At 39.5% G+C, this 14400-nt stretch overlaps 2 protein-coding genes across 4 annotated transcripts in view; both read left to right on the forward strand.

Annotated features, from left to right (window-relative positions):
- The window catches only part of kif15 (kinesin family member 15), a 12086-nt gene extending 6389 nt beyond the window's left edge, over positions 1-5697 (forward strand). For both annotated transcript variants that reach the window (XM_020591162.1, XM_020591163.1), the window contains exons 20-35: positions 17-182; positions 274-424; positions 995-1080; positions 1192-1270; positions 1369-1455; positions 1555-1659; positions 1851-1973; positions 2087-2233; positions 2341-2436; positions 2522-2686; positions 2880-2974; positions 3088-3151; positions 3236-3273; positions 3376-3508; positions 4626-4757; positions 4857-5697. In XM_020591162.1, the coding sequence (XP_020446818.1) occupies positions 17-182; positions 274-424; positions 995-1080; positions 1192-1270; positions 1369-1455; positions 1555-1659; positions 1851-1973; positions 2087-2233; positions 2341-2436; positions 2522-2686; positions 2880-2974; positions 3088-3151; positions 3236-3273; positions 3376-3508; positions 4626-4757; positions 4857-4931 (1742 nt within the window). In that variant the 3' untranslated portion in view covers positions 4932-5697. The remainder of the gene's footprint in view (positions 1-16; positions 183-273; positions 425-994; positions 1081-1191; positions 1271-1368; positions 1456-1554; positions 1660-1850; positions 1974-2086; positions 2234-2340; positions 2437-2521; positions 2687-2879; positions 2975-3087; positions 3152-3235; positions 3274-3375; positions 3509-4625; positions 4758-4856) is intronic.
- A 961-nt stretch (positions 5698-6658) lies between these two features.
- tdrd9 (tudor domain containing 9) overlaps positions 6659-14400 on the forward strand; it is a 16527-nt gene continuing 8785 nt past the window's right edge. The window contains exons 1-16 of one of the 2 annotated variants that reach the window (XM_020591086.1): positions 6659-6901; positions 9061-9117; positions 9686-9765; positions 9872-9939; positions 10401-10622; positions 11492-11614; positions 11907-11987; positions 12073-12237; positions 12329-12432; positions 12529-12648; positions 12861-12945; positions 13015-13072; positions 13158-13262; positions 13347-13444; positions 13533-13664; positions 14209-14368. In XM_020591086.1, the coding sequence (XP_020446742.1) occupies positions 6774-6901; positions 9061-9117; positions 9686-9765; positions 9872-9939; positions 10401-10622; positions 11492-11614; positions 11907-11987; positions 12073-12237; positions 12329-12432; positions 12529-12648; positions 12861-12945; positions 13015-13072; positions 13158-13262; positions 13347-13444; positions 13533-13664; positions 14209-14368 (1786 nt within the window). In that variant the 5' untranslated portion in view covers positions 6659-6773. The remainder of the gene's footprint in view (positions 6902-9060; positions 9118-9685; positions 9766-9871; positions 9940-10400; positions 10623-11491; positions 11615-11906; positions 11988-12072; positions 12238-12328; positions 12433-12528; positions 12649-12860; positions 12946-13014; positions 13073-13157; positions 13263-13346; positions 13445-13532; positions 13665-14208; positions 14369-14400) is intronic. The other variant, XM_020591087.1, reaches the window with a different exon arrangement.

Genomic DNA, 14400 nt, shown 5'->3' on the forward strand with positions numbered 1-14400 from the left:
CTTCCCCGCCTTTCAGTTCTGAGGAGTGAGATCCGTGACCTACGTCTGTTGCTGCAGTCGTCTGATAAAGAGCTGGCCTCTCTTAAGAACGAGCTCAGAGGTAGTCAGAGCAAGCAGCAGGGAGAGATTGACCAGCTCTCCAAAAGTCTGATCAGCACACAGCTCCAACTTGACAAAGTCCAGTAAGCAGAGGTTTAATACATACTGTACACTGCACTGTCATGCTCAATCTGATGTGTTTATGTGCCTGCATATACCATGTCATCATTTCAGGCTTGAGTATGAGCAGCTACTGGAGCAGCATCGGACACTGCAGGATTCCTTTGACCAGCTGCAAGCTGAGGCCAAGTTTGAAGTCGATCAGGCAAGGCAGCAACTGCAGAACAGGCAGCAAGAGATTGATGAACTGAAGGCACAGCTCATGGTTAGTGAACCCAGCTATGAACCTTGGCTTTAAGGTGCAAACTCCAGTAACATTTCAGAAAACAACACTTTACAAAAGAAAACAGCCATGTCAGATTACAGGAAGCTGAGGATAATACTTTTTGCTCATGACTTGATAAAACCCAGATCTGTTCAAGATCAGTGATATTATACGGAAGTAAACTGCCACCTGTGGATGTTGATTCTACTAAGTTTGAAAGAATGGAAGGCCATGTTGTATTAATAAACAGGCATTTAAATGAAGGATGCTGATATGTCATTCTTGGTAATACAACAGGTTCAGAATGCTTGAACCCTGGCAACACACTTGAAAATGCAGAACTGACAAGGAGTGGCTACTCTTCAACAAGATACAATGATATATTGACTTGTGGTTATATTCGCTTTGTGCTTCTTTTGGTTTTTGAAAGGCTGTGTGCCTTTTGTTGTGTTTGTGAAGTGTGTTTTGCACCTCAGGACCACTGTAACTATGGCCATTTTTAACTTTAAAATGAAGTTTTTCATGATTTAACTGTCTTTAATTTACATTCGTATTCTATTTTCATGGTAGGAATTGAATATGTCTCTGCAGACTGAACAAGAACATACAAGCACCCTGATCTCTCAGTTGAGAGAAAACAAAGAAAGCACATCAAAGTGAGTTTTGCACAGTCTCTCTGAAATATTGTCCTTTTTATGAATTTTCTAGTTTTAAACATTTAAAATGTTTTTATTCTGACACAAGCAACTCCGGTGTGTGTTTTTAAGAGAACTTGTTGAAACTATGGAGCAAAATGCACAGTTCAGAAGACAAGTGTCAGACCTGGCAGCACAAAATCACCAGCAGGTCAGTAATCAGTAGTCACATCTGTAAATGATGACTGTTTGGCATAACAGCAACTTTAGCTCAGTCATTAAACTTGGTTCACCCATTATTATTTGCAGATGTCCAAACTTGTTGATCTTGAGCAACGTTTGACCTCTGCCAATGAAGTGATAAAGACCGGGGAGCAGAAGATTGAACAGGACAAAGTAAGCCCGACTGAATTATTCTCCCCCATTACTTATTTCCTCAAATAGAGTGTCAGTATGTCTGCTGCCCTGCTGAATCACACCTCTGTATTTTGACAGGATGTTGTTCTAGATCTGATTAACCAAACCAGAGAGCTCCGCGCTGAGCTGAGCCAGAAGGATCAGACCATTATCCACCTATCGGGAGATATCAAAGATATCACAGTAATTTACTCTTCCTCCTATTTCCCCCTTGTCTGTTTGTAATTTAATTGTTTGCTGATGTAGTTAATTTCTACCTTGTCTATTTGTAATTTAATTATTTTCTGATGTAGTTAACTATTTCTTTGTTCTACCAAATCATATTCATGTTTGAACCAGTCAGGGCATGTTAATAATTGTCATTCCTCCTCCAGGCCAAGTACCATGCTGCCTGCCTTGAAAGGGAGGATATCAGGGAGCAAAACTCCAAGATACAGCTAGAAATCTGCAACCTGAAAGAAACTGTTGCCAGAATAGCAGCATCCAACAAGATAGAGGTAAGATTGATCATATCGAGGACCATTGTGGGCATGTTATGACCCCTTAGTTTTGTAGGTAGCAACAATTTTGCTAAACAACTGACTTACAAACTGTGAGTGTCTGTCTTTAGGTCGAAGTGTTGCAAGAAGAGCTTGCTTACACCAATGAGGAAGTTGAGAGGCTCACTAAGGTCTTAGATGAGCAGAGCAGCCTTCTCCAAGCATCTCAGGAGCAAACAGCCCAGAAGGATGTCATGATACAGAATCTACAGCTGAAGGTGAAGTTTTTTTTATCACCTCAACTTGGAGCAAACAAATAATCAATATGGTAAAGGATAGCACATAAGCTAAATGGCTAATTACCAAAACTTTCCTTTTGTAACAGGTGCAACAGCAGCAAGAAGCTGTAGAGAAAACTATCAGAAATGGAAGTTTCAAACCCCTTGTTGAGCCGACAGTCACACCTAAATCATTACCTCGGGTAAAACTTCTTTATGGTTTAGTTATTCTTTAAATATGCCTTCATGTGCTAGTCCTTTTTAAAAATTATTCCTCTGTTTTCTAAGACGCCTCGTACTCCAGGAAGCTTTGGCAGAGACCTCACCCAGGTGCTACAGAGCCAGGAGATGGAGCTGGAGAACCGACGCTCCTCCATGATGACCATGGAGATTCTTTTAGCAGAGCTGAATGCAGAAAGGGCTGCCAAGAATGAGGAGATCCAAAGACTTAGGGTAATGTATATTTTTTGTTTAAAAGCTAAATGAACCATTGACCATTCATATTTAGATTCCAGGGTCTTCCGGGTTTTTGTTAATAAGGATTGAATTTTTCATTTAAATGCAGTTGCATATGTTTTAGTTGCCTTAATGTCTTAAGTGACTTTGAATTTCATCCCTGCTGTTATTTTGTATTACCTGTCCTCAGACGCAGCTGAATGAGAAAGAGATTATCCAAATGGAGATCCAGACTTTGCTTGACACATTTTACGACAAGCAGAGACAGAGTGGGAATAACAATGGGTAGAGTTAATATACTGTATCTAGTCATTTGGCCATTCACTGGCCCAAACATGCATCAGATCCTCTGTCATTCATGGCATAAGTAAAAATAAAAGCGACCTTGTGATTTTCAGCGAGATGAATGACGCCTTCAAGCAATCCTTACTTAAAGAGCTGCAGGAGGAGAGAGCAGAGAAGGTTGGTATCTCTCTGCTGATCTTAATATTTGTATCTTGAATGAATATTTTGGTCATTACATGTTTCTTTGTCATTCATTAACAGAACGAAATAATGGAGAAGCTGTCTGATACACATAAAAGGTAAGCACCCATGTGTTTTTTCAAGTGAATAACTTTGTCATTTGTGTTATTATAATCCTTTGTTAATGACAAGCAGCTCTGTCTTTTTGTTCTGTGGATTAGACTGCAGGCACAGGAGTCGATGTTAGCCCAGTCTCAGACCTGTGTTCAGGAGCTGACCTCTGAGCTGCGGAACCGCTGTTTAGAGTTAAGAGAGCTGAACCAGAGGATCCAGGATGAGGAGAGGCTACTCCAGGTGAGATTCAACAAAGAGCAGTCTTTCACTAAAGAGAACATTTTGTAGAATTTTGCTTCCATGAATCAGTCATATGGTAGAATCCATCAGACACTTAAAGCTAAAATCTAATGTTTTTGCTCCACTTGTGTCAGAGCACAGGGATGGCAACATGGGTCACTTGTTCAACACTTAAATCCTGAGTAAAATATCTTAAACACAAGTTAAACTGGGACTTTATTTATTTATTTTTCTACTTTATTTTTCTACAGTTGCTGGCAACTGTCATGAACATTGGTGTGGTGTGAGGTCCACAAAGGATGATGGCAAAAAAGTTCAAGTTACTGAATTAGGGTTGATCGATCAAACGTTGTTGCAATGGCTGCATAACAACAATAAGATGACAAAATGTAATAAGCCTGTTATTTGTCCCACATCTTTGCTCTGTGAAGAGGGCTATGTCTGAAATCACTCACTATACAGTAGAGTGCACTATATAGTGTGTTTGCCATGTTGAAGTGGTGTCTGAATGCTAAGTGTAAATTTATCCACTATATAGTGCACTCAAAGATTCCACAGTGGAATGTAAAAATAGTGTGCACATGCCATGTACACTACTTTTTGATAATAATCCCACAGTGCAACTACTTAGTGTACATCATATAGGGAGTGATTTTGAACACAACCAGTGACTTGGTAACTTCCAGATTTCAGGGTTTCAGATTTCAAGTTTCTTTACTTTCAGTGTTCATTAAATTAACCAGAATGGTAAAAGACTTGGAGGAAGAAAGCTACAGTACTACTATCAAATGGGTATAGTCACAATGCAAGTTTCAAAAAACAGATGAAACAAACACAGAAGAGGAAACTTAAAATCAGAAAAGTAAAAAAAAAAAAGAAAATCTGCTGAGTCCTGAAGAGATTCCAGTTGACCTCTTTAATGGTATATTTATTAATAGACAGGTCTGAGAATAGATTTAATGTTGTCCTTGGACTTTGTTTTTTTTTTTTTTGAGCAGTGTGACATTCAAATACATAATGATCGGGCTTAGTGAAATGTGCAAAAATGTTGCTCAGCAACTGCCAGACTAACAAGTATCAGTTTGCTGACATTGTTAATAGATTTTCTTTTTTACAGGAGAATGAGGTTCTCCGTAAGCAGAACATTAAGCTGTCAGAGGAGAATGGAAAACTTGTGGGACATAAAAACCACAAACAGAGAATTGAATATCTGGTCAAGCTGAAAAAGGACAACACCAAACTTCAAGAGGTAACCGTTCTGCTCTCATTAAAGGATGTTTCTCTTGGTCATGAGAATAATCTTGCCACATCACATCAATCAACTTTGCGCTTTTCTTTTGTTTTAAAGGAAAATGAAAAGCTCCGAACAGAGATTAGCTTAATGCAAGACAGCACTGGATGTCCTCTGCTGGAGATGACATGAATTCATCATTTCTAAGAGTTTGAATTGAGGTGAACTTACATCCTTCCTGCTAATGACTTGATCTTCTGTTTTAATGGGTTTGATTTTTTTTTCTTTCTGTTTTTTATTTTCCACAAATCTCACACAGAGACTTAAACCAACAAGAAACTGACTGTACTCACTGTAATGTCGTTGAATCCAAAACCTGGTTTAGTTCATTTGCTTGTCACTCCATTGTTTGTTCCTCACATTGTTTTGGGATGAATAAACATGTCACCCAATGCAGCATTGTGGCTCAATGCTATGTTTTAATAGTTGTCAGACATCAGTGGAAGTCAACAAACCAGAAAAATGAGCTAAACCAAATTTATAGACATTACATTGAGTACACAAAATCCACTGTTGGTTTTAGTATCAGTATGGGATTTGTGGAAAATGACCAAAAATAGAAAGACGATGTGATTCATGAATGGTCCTTTTTTATTCGGGGAATGTCTAGTAATGATTTGGCATACTGTACCTTTACATTGATCTGCCATTGCTACTGCATGGACAGGCCAGCTGTGATGAAACTTCCATTAGTGCAGCTTCAACCTTGGTCTTGCTTTAGATGTACATTAATACATTTAGTCACAGTTCTCAGACTAACTCAGGAAGTTAGAATGATGCTGCATAACTTCACTGTGAAAATTGAATATTTCCGTGTTCATACATTTTTGGATACTTGTAGCAGGTGCTGTAACGTTACTTTTTTTGAATTACTGTAATTAAAGATACATTACATCTAGTAGACTTTAATGTCTCATTTCATATTCTTGGTATTTTTTTACAGTTCAAATACAAATGTGATGTGCCGATTCATTTCTGAATTAACTGATTTGGTGGACAGGGGTCAGCATGGATACTTATTGGTCTGTGGCTTTGCAGCCCCATACACAGCAAGTTGGGATGCACTGTGTTTATCCTGTTTATCCTAACTAACCTTAAGCTTTTCATCAGTTTGCGTTACAGTATCTCTTCTGTGGAGTTGGACCAGATAGGCTAGCCGTCACTCCCCACACTCATCATTGAGCTTTGTGTGCTCATGACTCTGTTACAGGTTCACTAGGGAGGTAGAACGATTGGTCTCCAAACTCGGCATACTAGGAACACACCACCAGACCTGCCATTTTGGAGATGCTCTGTCCCAGTCATCTAGCCATCACAGTTTGGCCCATGCCAGTCACATAAATCATTAGACCAACTTCAAGAACTGACTTTTCACTTGCAGCCTAACGTATCCCACTTGCTGACAGGTTCCATTGTGACAACATAATCTGTCATTCAGTTCACCTGCCAATGATTTTATTGTTATGGTTGATTAGTGTATGTATAAAAGCAGAGACAACAGCACAGATTCAAACAGGAAAATGTAGAAAAAGAGTAGCATTTTTGTTTGAAAAAAATTTTCAAATGTTGAGCTCATTACTCATACAAACTTGAGAAATGTGATAAAATCCCATAGATGTAGTTTTTTTCATTTTATCCAGGTCTTGGGAGATCTATAGGGGTGAATGAAAAGCTGAGAACCAGTAGCCTTTAACTTAGCCTAATTATTTTATAAATTACCAATACTAGATATGACACAGATTACACATCTAACGTTTCCAGAATATTTATTCTGCATGTAGTAGGATGTAATGCTGTGGAAAATAGAACGTTTTTTTTCCTCCTGATGTGTAGTTTTAAGTCCAACCGCTAAGTGGCGACATGAGATGGTTCGAGAGCCTCACACGTGGCAAAGTCGACCTAGCTCACTCGCGCGTTTTTGGCTTATTTAGCTGTTCACTGTTAAGAGACGGATGACGGGCAAAGACCTGAAATATGAAGAAAGTGTTTACTGTGGGACAAATATCGGACTGGTTCACTTCGGGAGCCACGTTTGCAAACGTCAAACTCACAAATGAAGTGGTTGAAAGAAAGCTCGATGAACCATCATCGAAAGAGACGAGGTGAGATAAACTGGCAAAGTTAACGGTTAAGTTCATTTAAACTTAGCTAACCTCGTGCCAGCTAGCGTCCTTGTATCCCACCCGGTGCTTAATTTGCTTAGAGAAAATTATTCCAGACTTTTGGGTCAGTTGTTTTGTTGAAGCCACAAACTCTGAAATGTCAGTTTTATGACGACTGCCTTTTTTTTGAGCCAAGTTAGCATTTGGAAATTATCTGTCGAACTAAATTATTCAGGCTAATATGCTCGTTAGCTAACATTTTATTTGGCCGCCGGTAGCACTCTGATGGCAGTAACTTTTAATATTCTGTTCTCTTCATTTAATATAGCTTTTTAGATTTTAGCACTTTATCAATAAAAGATATAAAAATAGTTTTATCTCTAAAATGGTTTAGGTTTAATAAAAACGAGAAGGCGATATCAGTCTGTGGTTCATTTCCTTGAAACTAGCAATGAACCTTCACAAATAGACATTGAAAATGTACAAGCCAAAATTTTGTTGTGCATATTTTTTCACATCTTATGTCCTCATCACTTTGAATACCGCACAGTTTACTTTTTTAAGATGCATTCTCAGCTCCTCGGTCTAATAGAGGTTTCTAAGCAGGGTTGCAGAAAACCACTCAAGAGTTATGGGATTATAACGAACAGGCGGACAAAAAACTAAAACTAGTAATGTATTTAAACTAATGTTTAAATACATTTTCCACTTAGCCTAATGTCTTCACATTTTTGTCACAAGCTAATTATTTACATGTGATGGAAATAGTTGTCATGTTGCCTTTGGCGCAAGAAGTCCCTAAGCAACCTGCTTGAAAACGTATTCCAACTCCCAGGGTCTTATATCGTTAGTGGCAAGCACTTCATGAAACCTGTGTGGACATATTCCAACTCCCAGGGTCTTACATTGTTGGTGGCAAGCACTTCATGAAACCTGTGTGATATTAAAGCATGACAGTATTTCTTGTCAAGGTAAAAGCTGCCTTGCGATATCAGTAGTCTAACAAAAACTCAACTCCCTGCCAAGTTTTAATGCATGGGTCTGTAACCTGGGGTACTGAAACCATTGGAGACCAATAGTGCCATGGGCCCATCTGTGCACCCACTCCAGTCCCTTGCCAGCCTCTCCCATTCCTCCACATGCCACAGGAGCTCTCTGATCAACATGCTGCTGGGTACAACCCCTGTGCCTTTCAGAGATTGCACATCATCCTGAACCTGCACTCCTGTTTGTATAACCACTTCATCCAGCTGAAAAGAGGCATGGCAGTCACAGCAGATGGTCCTAAAGAACTGCAGAAAAATTGTTTATTCTGTAACGTGAAGCCAAGACCTCCCAACTGTACTTTTTTTTTTTTTTTATTAACATTTAAATATACTGTAATATATTGTTATAGTTTGTTGAATGTGTTGCTTCAAACCAAGTTCTGATTTCTCTCTTCCTCTCTTGCATCTGCATATGATATTAAACTATGTGACAAACTGCAAGGGCAGAGAGAAATGAATGAGTGTTGATGGAAGACTGATTTACCAGAAAATCAAGTATCGGGACGTTTCTCCTGGTAAAGACAAAAATGTGTGCTTGTACTGAAACAGGGTCACATTTTCAGCTTGAATGATCACATTGAGAATTGTGACAGTTTTGTTTTTCATTTTATCTTTGCTTTATAGCCCTATTGTAATTAGATTTAAGGTTGACAGTGAAGGATGATTGTCCGACAAAAAGCTGCCAGATGGATGCTATAATTGCGTTAAGTTTGAGAAAAACTCAGTGAAGGACAGCTATGCGTAATTCCCGCCTTCCTTTTGAAGCTGAACACAAACTGTATAACTACACATTGCAAGGATGCAAAACATTTTTTCTGGTATTTGATTTGACTCTTAACACCTGGCTGAGAGAAAGAATTGTACTTACAGGTGAAAAACTGTTGTTGCTTTTGTGAGATATTCAGAAGTTGAGCAAAGATGGGCTTCTCTCAGTATTTCATCCAGCTCCTTGTCTCCATGGGTCAATCCATGTAAACTTCTTCACTCGCTGTCGACTGTCTCTCTGTTGTCAAATGCCATTAAAGGAGCACATCACTTCTTCGGTCTCTTGGTTATTGGAGGCATTTTTCCTCTTTGTGTTTGAAATTACTGTATTTTCCTTATCATCCCTAGCACTGCTCCTGTCCTGCAGACTTTTTCCAGGAGAGTTAGTCGCACACTGCAAACTGAGTAAGAGCTGTCAACTCTCTTCTCCTTTCGTCCCACTCTCCTCTGTGCTGTGTGCAGCTTTGTTGTAAAGTCAGCTGCTTTGTAGCTTGCACAAAATGCGTGTGTTGCAGAGAAAGAGAGGGCAAGAATGCATGTGTGTGCACAAGTTGTGAGTGTGTTGTATTTGAGCTCCTCTTAGTACAGTCAGAGTTTGTGCCTACTGTTTCATTAAAATCGAGCACCAGAGGCAGGGACAATTGGGAATGCTCTCCCAGCGATGGTGTTGTGGGTCTGGTTGAGCTGACCAGAGGGAAAGTCGAAAGGAGACGGAGACTTGATGCAAAGATAGAAATGACGTAATGAAGTGTTTTCACCCACTGTGAACTTGCATTTGAAATTCAAATCAAACGATAACCTCTGTCATTATGTTTATAGTTGGTGTTATTGATAGTAATTAGAAAAACCATTTCTGAGAATTGCTGTATTGTTCCATCTGGTATGTGTGCAGCTCCTAACATATGTAGCTAATGAGATGAAAACTGATGAATTCTAGAATATTGCTACACATCATTGGATTTTTTTTTCCCAGCACATTAGAGGTTGTTAATGAGTGCAGCCCCAAGAATGTAGACTTTGATGAAGAGTCCCAAAGACAACAATCTGCAAGGAGTGAGTATTCAGCTTTTTGTTAGCTTTTTTTTTTTTTTTTTTTTTTCCCAATTGTCCAACATACTTGTACTCTTTTTCTTATGCGTGTGTTAATCTAAATCCTCAGGTACTGCTCTTCCTCCTCTTGCCAGCTACAAGTACCCCAGGTTGCCTGTAGCAAAGCACAGAAAGGAGGTAAAGTGTGTTCATGTACTACACACAGCATGATGGTCTTTAAGTGCACTCTCGTTCTCCTCCTACTCTTTTGGTCATATTAGGAGCTTTACTGAAATTGTCATTCTGTCCTCAGGATACTGGTGCTGCTTTTAAGCTTTTACTATTTGCACAAAATGAACTCTGTTACATGATGCTGCAGGAGTATATCAAATTTTAAATTGATCAGGGTAAAATTTTCTGTTGACTAAACATGGTGTATGCATATTTTTTGAGCAATGCTGTCATTTAAACTGTACTCTCTTAATGGAGTCTGGACTTCTACTTCAAACTCAGCTTAGCAAATCCATCTGAAACACTTATTTTTAATTTAACTTAGCTATTTTTATTTCATTGATATTGTATAAATGGCCAAATGGAGGATTCTTTTTTGTGGACTATGCACATGTCTGTGTTTATTGTGTGTGTGTCTCTGCTTCCAGTTGGTTTCCTTCATAGAAAACAACTCTGTAGTGATTGTCCAAGGAGCCACAGGCAGTGGGAAGACCACACAGCTGCCACAGTACATTCTGGATTACTACAATGAGAAAAATGGTTCGTGCAACATTGTGGTCACCCAACCACGCAAAATTGGGGCCATCAGTATTGCTCGATGGGTTGCCACACAGCGGAAGTGTACCCTGGGTAGTCTGGTGGGATACCAGGTTGGTGCAAAATGAAATCTGTTTTACTTAACATTGCAAAAGGCAGGCGAGCATGAGGCCTTTGACCCCACCAAATTTGTATTTTAGTTGACATCTGTGCAAAATAATGTAGCATTAGTTAAATTATTCTGTCTGAGCATTGAACTGTGGTGATATGCCTTGGTTAAGGCTGTGCAAATGAAGCATTCATTGCATCTCTCATCACATATTTTTTTGTCTTGGTAAATGAAGCATTCATTGCATCTCTCTCATCACATATTTTTTTGTCTTGGTTTATGAAAGTCATGCAGTCAGTGAACGGAAAACTCTTTTGTGCTCAGAGCTGGGTCACTGAACCAGAACGTATTTCCCTGAGGTCAAACACAGGGCAGAAATGGATTTTATCTCAGGTCACTGGGATTTTCTCCCAAACCAACCAGAAATGTTATATTGGTACAGCAGACATTAGTTTTTAAGACAGTGGTAAAAGTTGAGACCTAAAGCTACGAGCATACAGTGGCCTCTCTTCATTATTCTGTGGCAGTAGAATATAACCTTATTTACAGGAATTGGATGGGAGGGAATATTTCTGTGTGAGAATGTTTTAAATGGCAGGCAGAAATGACTTGTTATTAAGGAATACATAACACCTGATTGCAGGGTTATAATGTGCTCTGGTAGTTAGTGAGTCTACACAGTGCTGTAATGCAAGAAAACTTAACAAAAGCGCCAAAAGTATTTATGACCATGGCAAAGAAACCAAAACATAGATGTTATGGCACAGCCTTTGTAGCCTGAGAGCAATTCATCTAGCTCTTCACTGGCCAGTTCCAAATCCAGTGTGGTAGTGTCTAGATTTATAAATGCAACTTTGTGTATTTGTATTTCAGGTTGGATTAGAGAAGATGGCTACTGAGCACACCCGACTCATCTACATGACGACAGGAGTGCTGCTGCAAAAACTGGTTACAGCCAAGTGTCTCACAGAGTATTCCCACATTTTTGTAGATGAGGTGCATAAACATTTATCTTTTAGCTAGTCCTGAAAAATTTTTTTTTTTTTTTCTCTTTCTTTGGGGGGGGTCCCATTGTTGTCCCTTTTTTGTTAATGGTAAATAAAATCAGTTCCCATTGTTATTCCACCTCATTTAATTAAATTGTAAATTCATTTAGTAGTTATTTTTTATTTGGTTTAATTTATGTGCTTTATTGCTGCAGAGGCACAGTTTTAGCTGAGTTACCAGATTCATTTCTATGATGTTTTGGTCCAGATTTAGTTATTTAACTACTCTACTTTTGCCTAAGATTCATGAGCGCTCTGAGGACGTAGACTTTCTGCTACTGGTTTTGAGAAAACTCCTTCAATCCAACTCTCGTTATGTCAAGGTAATTGCTAAAGTAATCATTCCTCCTCTTTCTCCCTCCTGAATTAATTAAACTCTGTCATAAAAGCTTTTTTTTTCCCCCTAAGATCATCCTCATGTCAGCCACCATTAACTGCAAAGAGTTTGCTGAATACTTTGCCACCCCAGTTCGGGGCAAGATGAGCCCAGCGTATGTGTTTGAAGTGGAGGGGAAACCCTATGCCATTGAGGAGTTTTACCTGGATGACCTCCACAGCCTGTTTCCATTCACAGTAATGAGACAGTAAATATATGCTGATGATGCTGTTCTTTAAATTGTGCAGCCAAAGAGTTTGTCTACTGTTTTGTATGCTTCTTCACCAGGGTGCTTTGCCTGATCCAGATGACCCTCGAATCTCGTTAGAGATGTACAATCTTGCCATCTGTCTCATTCAGAGCTTTGACGAGATGGAGGGCAATGATTCCAGGTGATTCCTTGGTGTCTTAGCACACTTAGCTGGTAGGCCAGACACACTGTTGCCCTCATGTTGTTCCATTATGTATTGATTTGTGTGTGTGTGCAGTAAAGTTGAGAAAGACGATAGCCCTACTTTGACAGAGAGAGGCAGCGTGCTGGTTTTCCTTCCTGGTTTGTCTGAAATAAGCTACATGCAGGAGGCTCTGAACAAGCTGGTTCGCAAAAGGTGAGGATTTGCATTTATTTGTATGGTTAATATGTCTGTGAATCTAAAAAAACAGTTGTCTTCTGTATTTGTATTTCACTGGCTTTATTTTGTGTGACAAGACAGTTTTGTATAGTAAGGATTAGCATCTTAAAGTCATAATCCACTTTAGCTTTTTCATTGTGAGAAATGTCTCTATGTACCATTACAATATATGAGTATCTGTTGTTCAGATTGCAGGTTCATCCTCTTCACTCCACTGTGATTCTGGAGGAGCAGAATAATGTGTTTTGGTCCCCTGTCCCTGGATACAGGAAGGTAAAATTGTTTAATTCTGTCTCACCTAAGTTGTCATTACCTGTTGTACTTATATTTTCATCTTTACAGGTCATCCTTTCCACCAACATCGCAGAGAGTTCTGTGACTGTTCCAGATGTCAAATATGGTAATTGTATTGTTTTAAGATTTTTTTTTTTAACTTTATAATAGAGGTTTAAAAAAAAAAATTTGTATTGATTTTGTTATCGCAGTCATTGACTTCTGCCTGGCCCGTCACTTGGTCTGTGATCAAGAAACCAATTATCAGTCCCTGCATCTCACCTGGGCATCCAAAACTAACTGCAACCAGCGCAAAGGTACAACATCTACAGCAGAGAACTTGAGCTGCAAAGTGCATGTGTTCATTACTGACCTCTCTCATTCTCTTGCTGCTCTGCCAGGTAGAGCAGGTCGAGTATCTAAAGGCTTCTGTTACCGTCTTGTCACTAAAGAGTTCTGGAGAGATAAAATCCCAGATTACATGATCCCTGAGATGCTGGTAAGATTGTCTGTTCAACAGTCAGTGCTTTTTTTTTTCTTCTGCGTTTGGCGATCAACCTATGCCGCACTGTTTTCCCTCCACACAGATTGCCCCCTTGTCCACCATCATGCTGAAGGTGAAGCTGCTGGACATGGGAGATCCCCGCTCCCTCCTCTCCACTGCTCTATCACCCCCGGTCCTTGATGATATAGTGAAGACAGTCCTCCAACTCAAAGAGGTCAGGGAAAAGACTGCAGATTTAATGTTCTCCTCTGAGAGACCCATTAGTATCCAGAAATGTGTGGTTGTAATGACTGTTAAGTGTTTAACCTGGCAGCTGACCACCCAACTGTCACAGTGTTGAACCTGGAGTTTTCTGACAGGGGCTTCACATCAACCGGTGTTTACATTGTCAAGTCTATTAGATGAGAGGGATGTAGGGCAGTGGACACAAGGACGAAATGTATGCTTTCTGTTTTTTGATTCTAATCTTACAGAACAACCATCCAGGTTACAGTGTTTTTACCTGGTCATTTCAAGGCATTAAGGTCATAGTGAAAATGCAATATCCATCAGTAGCCATTGATGAAGATGTTTTGTTACAAACCATTGAAGAGACAAATAAGATTTTATCTTGAGTGAAGTTTTGTCATAAAGAGAGAAGCTGTGTGCATGTCCAAATTTCTGAATATTAAAATTAGAACTTTATTTGAGGTAAGCTTTAGGAGTTGATGTGAATAAACCCTGTTGTCTTGACACTAGTTGGGTGTTTTATTCTTTAGATGGGCGCACTGTCTGGAAAACATGATGACAGTCAGAATGAGGATGGAGACCTGACATTTCTGGGTCGAGTGTTGGCCCACTTGCCTGTGGACCTCCACCTGGGGAAGATGATTGTCCTGGGCCATGTCTTTGGCTGCCTGGATGAATGCCTCATCATAGGTCTGTCTATGGCCACGTTCACACTGCAGGCT

The sequence above is a fragment of the Monopterus albus genome, unplaced genomic scaffold (genome assembly GCF_001952655.1).
Source record: "Monopterus albus unplaced genomic scaffold, M_albus_1.0 scaffold13.1, whole genome shotgun sequence".
Lineage (NCBI taxonomy): Eukaryota > Metazoa > Chordata > Actinopteri > Synbranchiformes > Synbranchidae > Monopterus > Monopterus albus.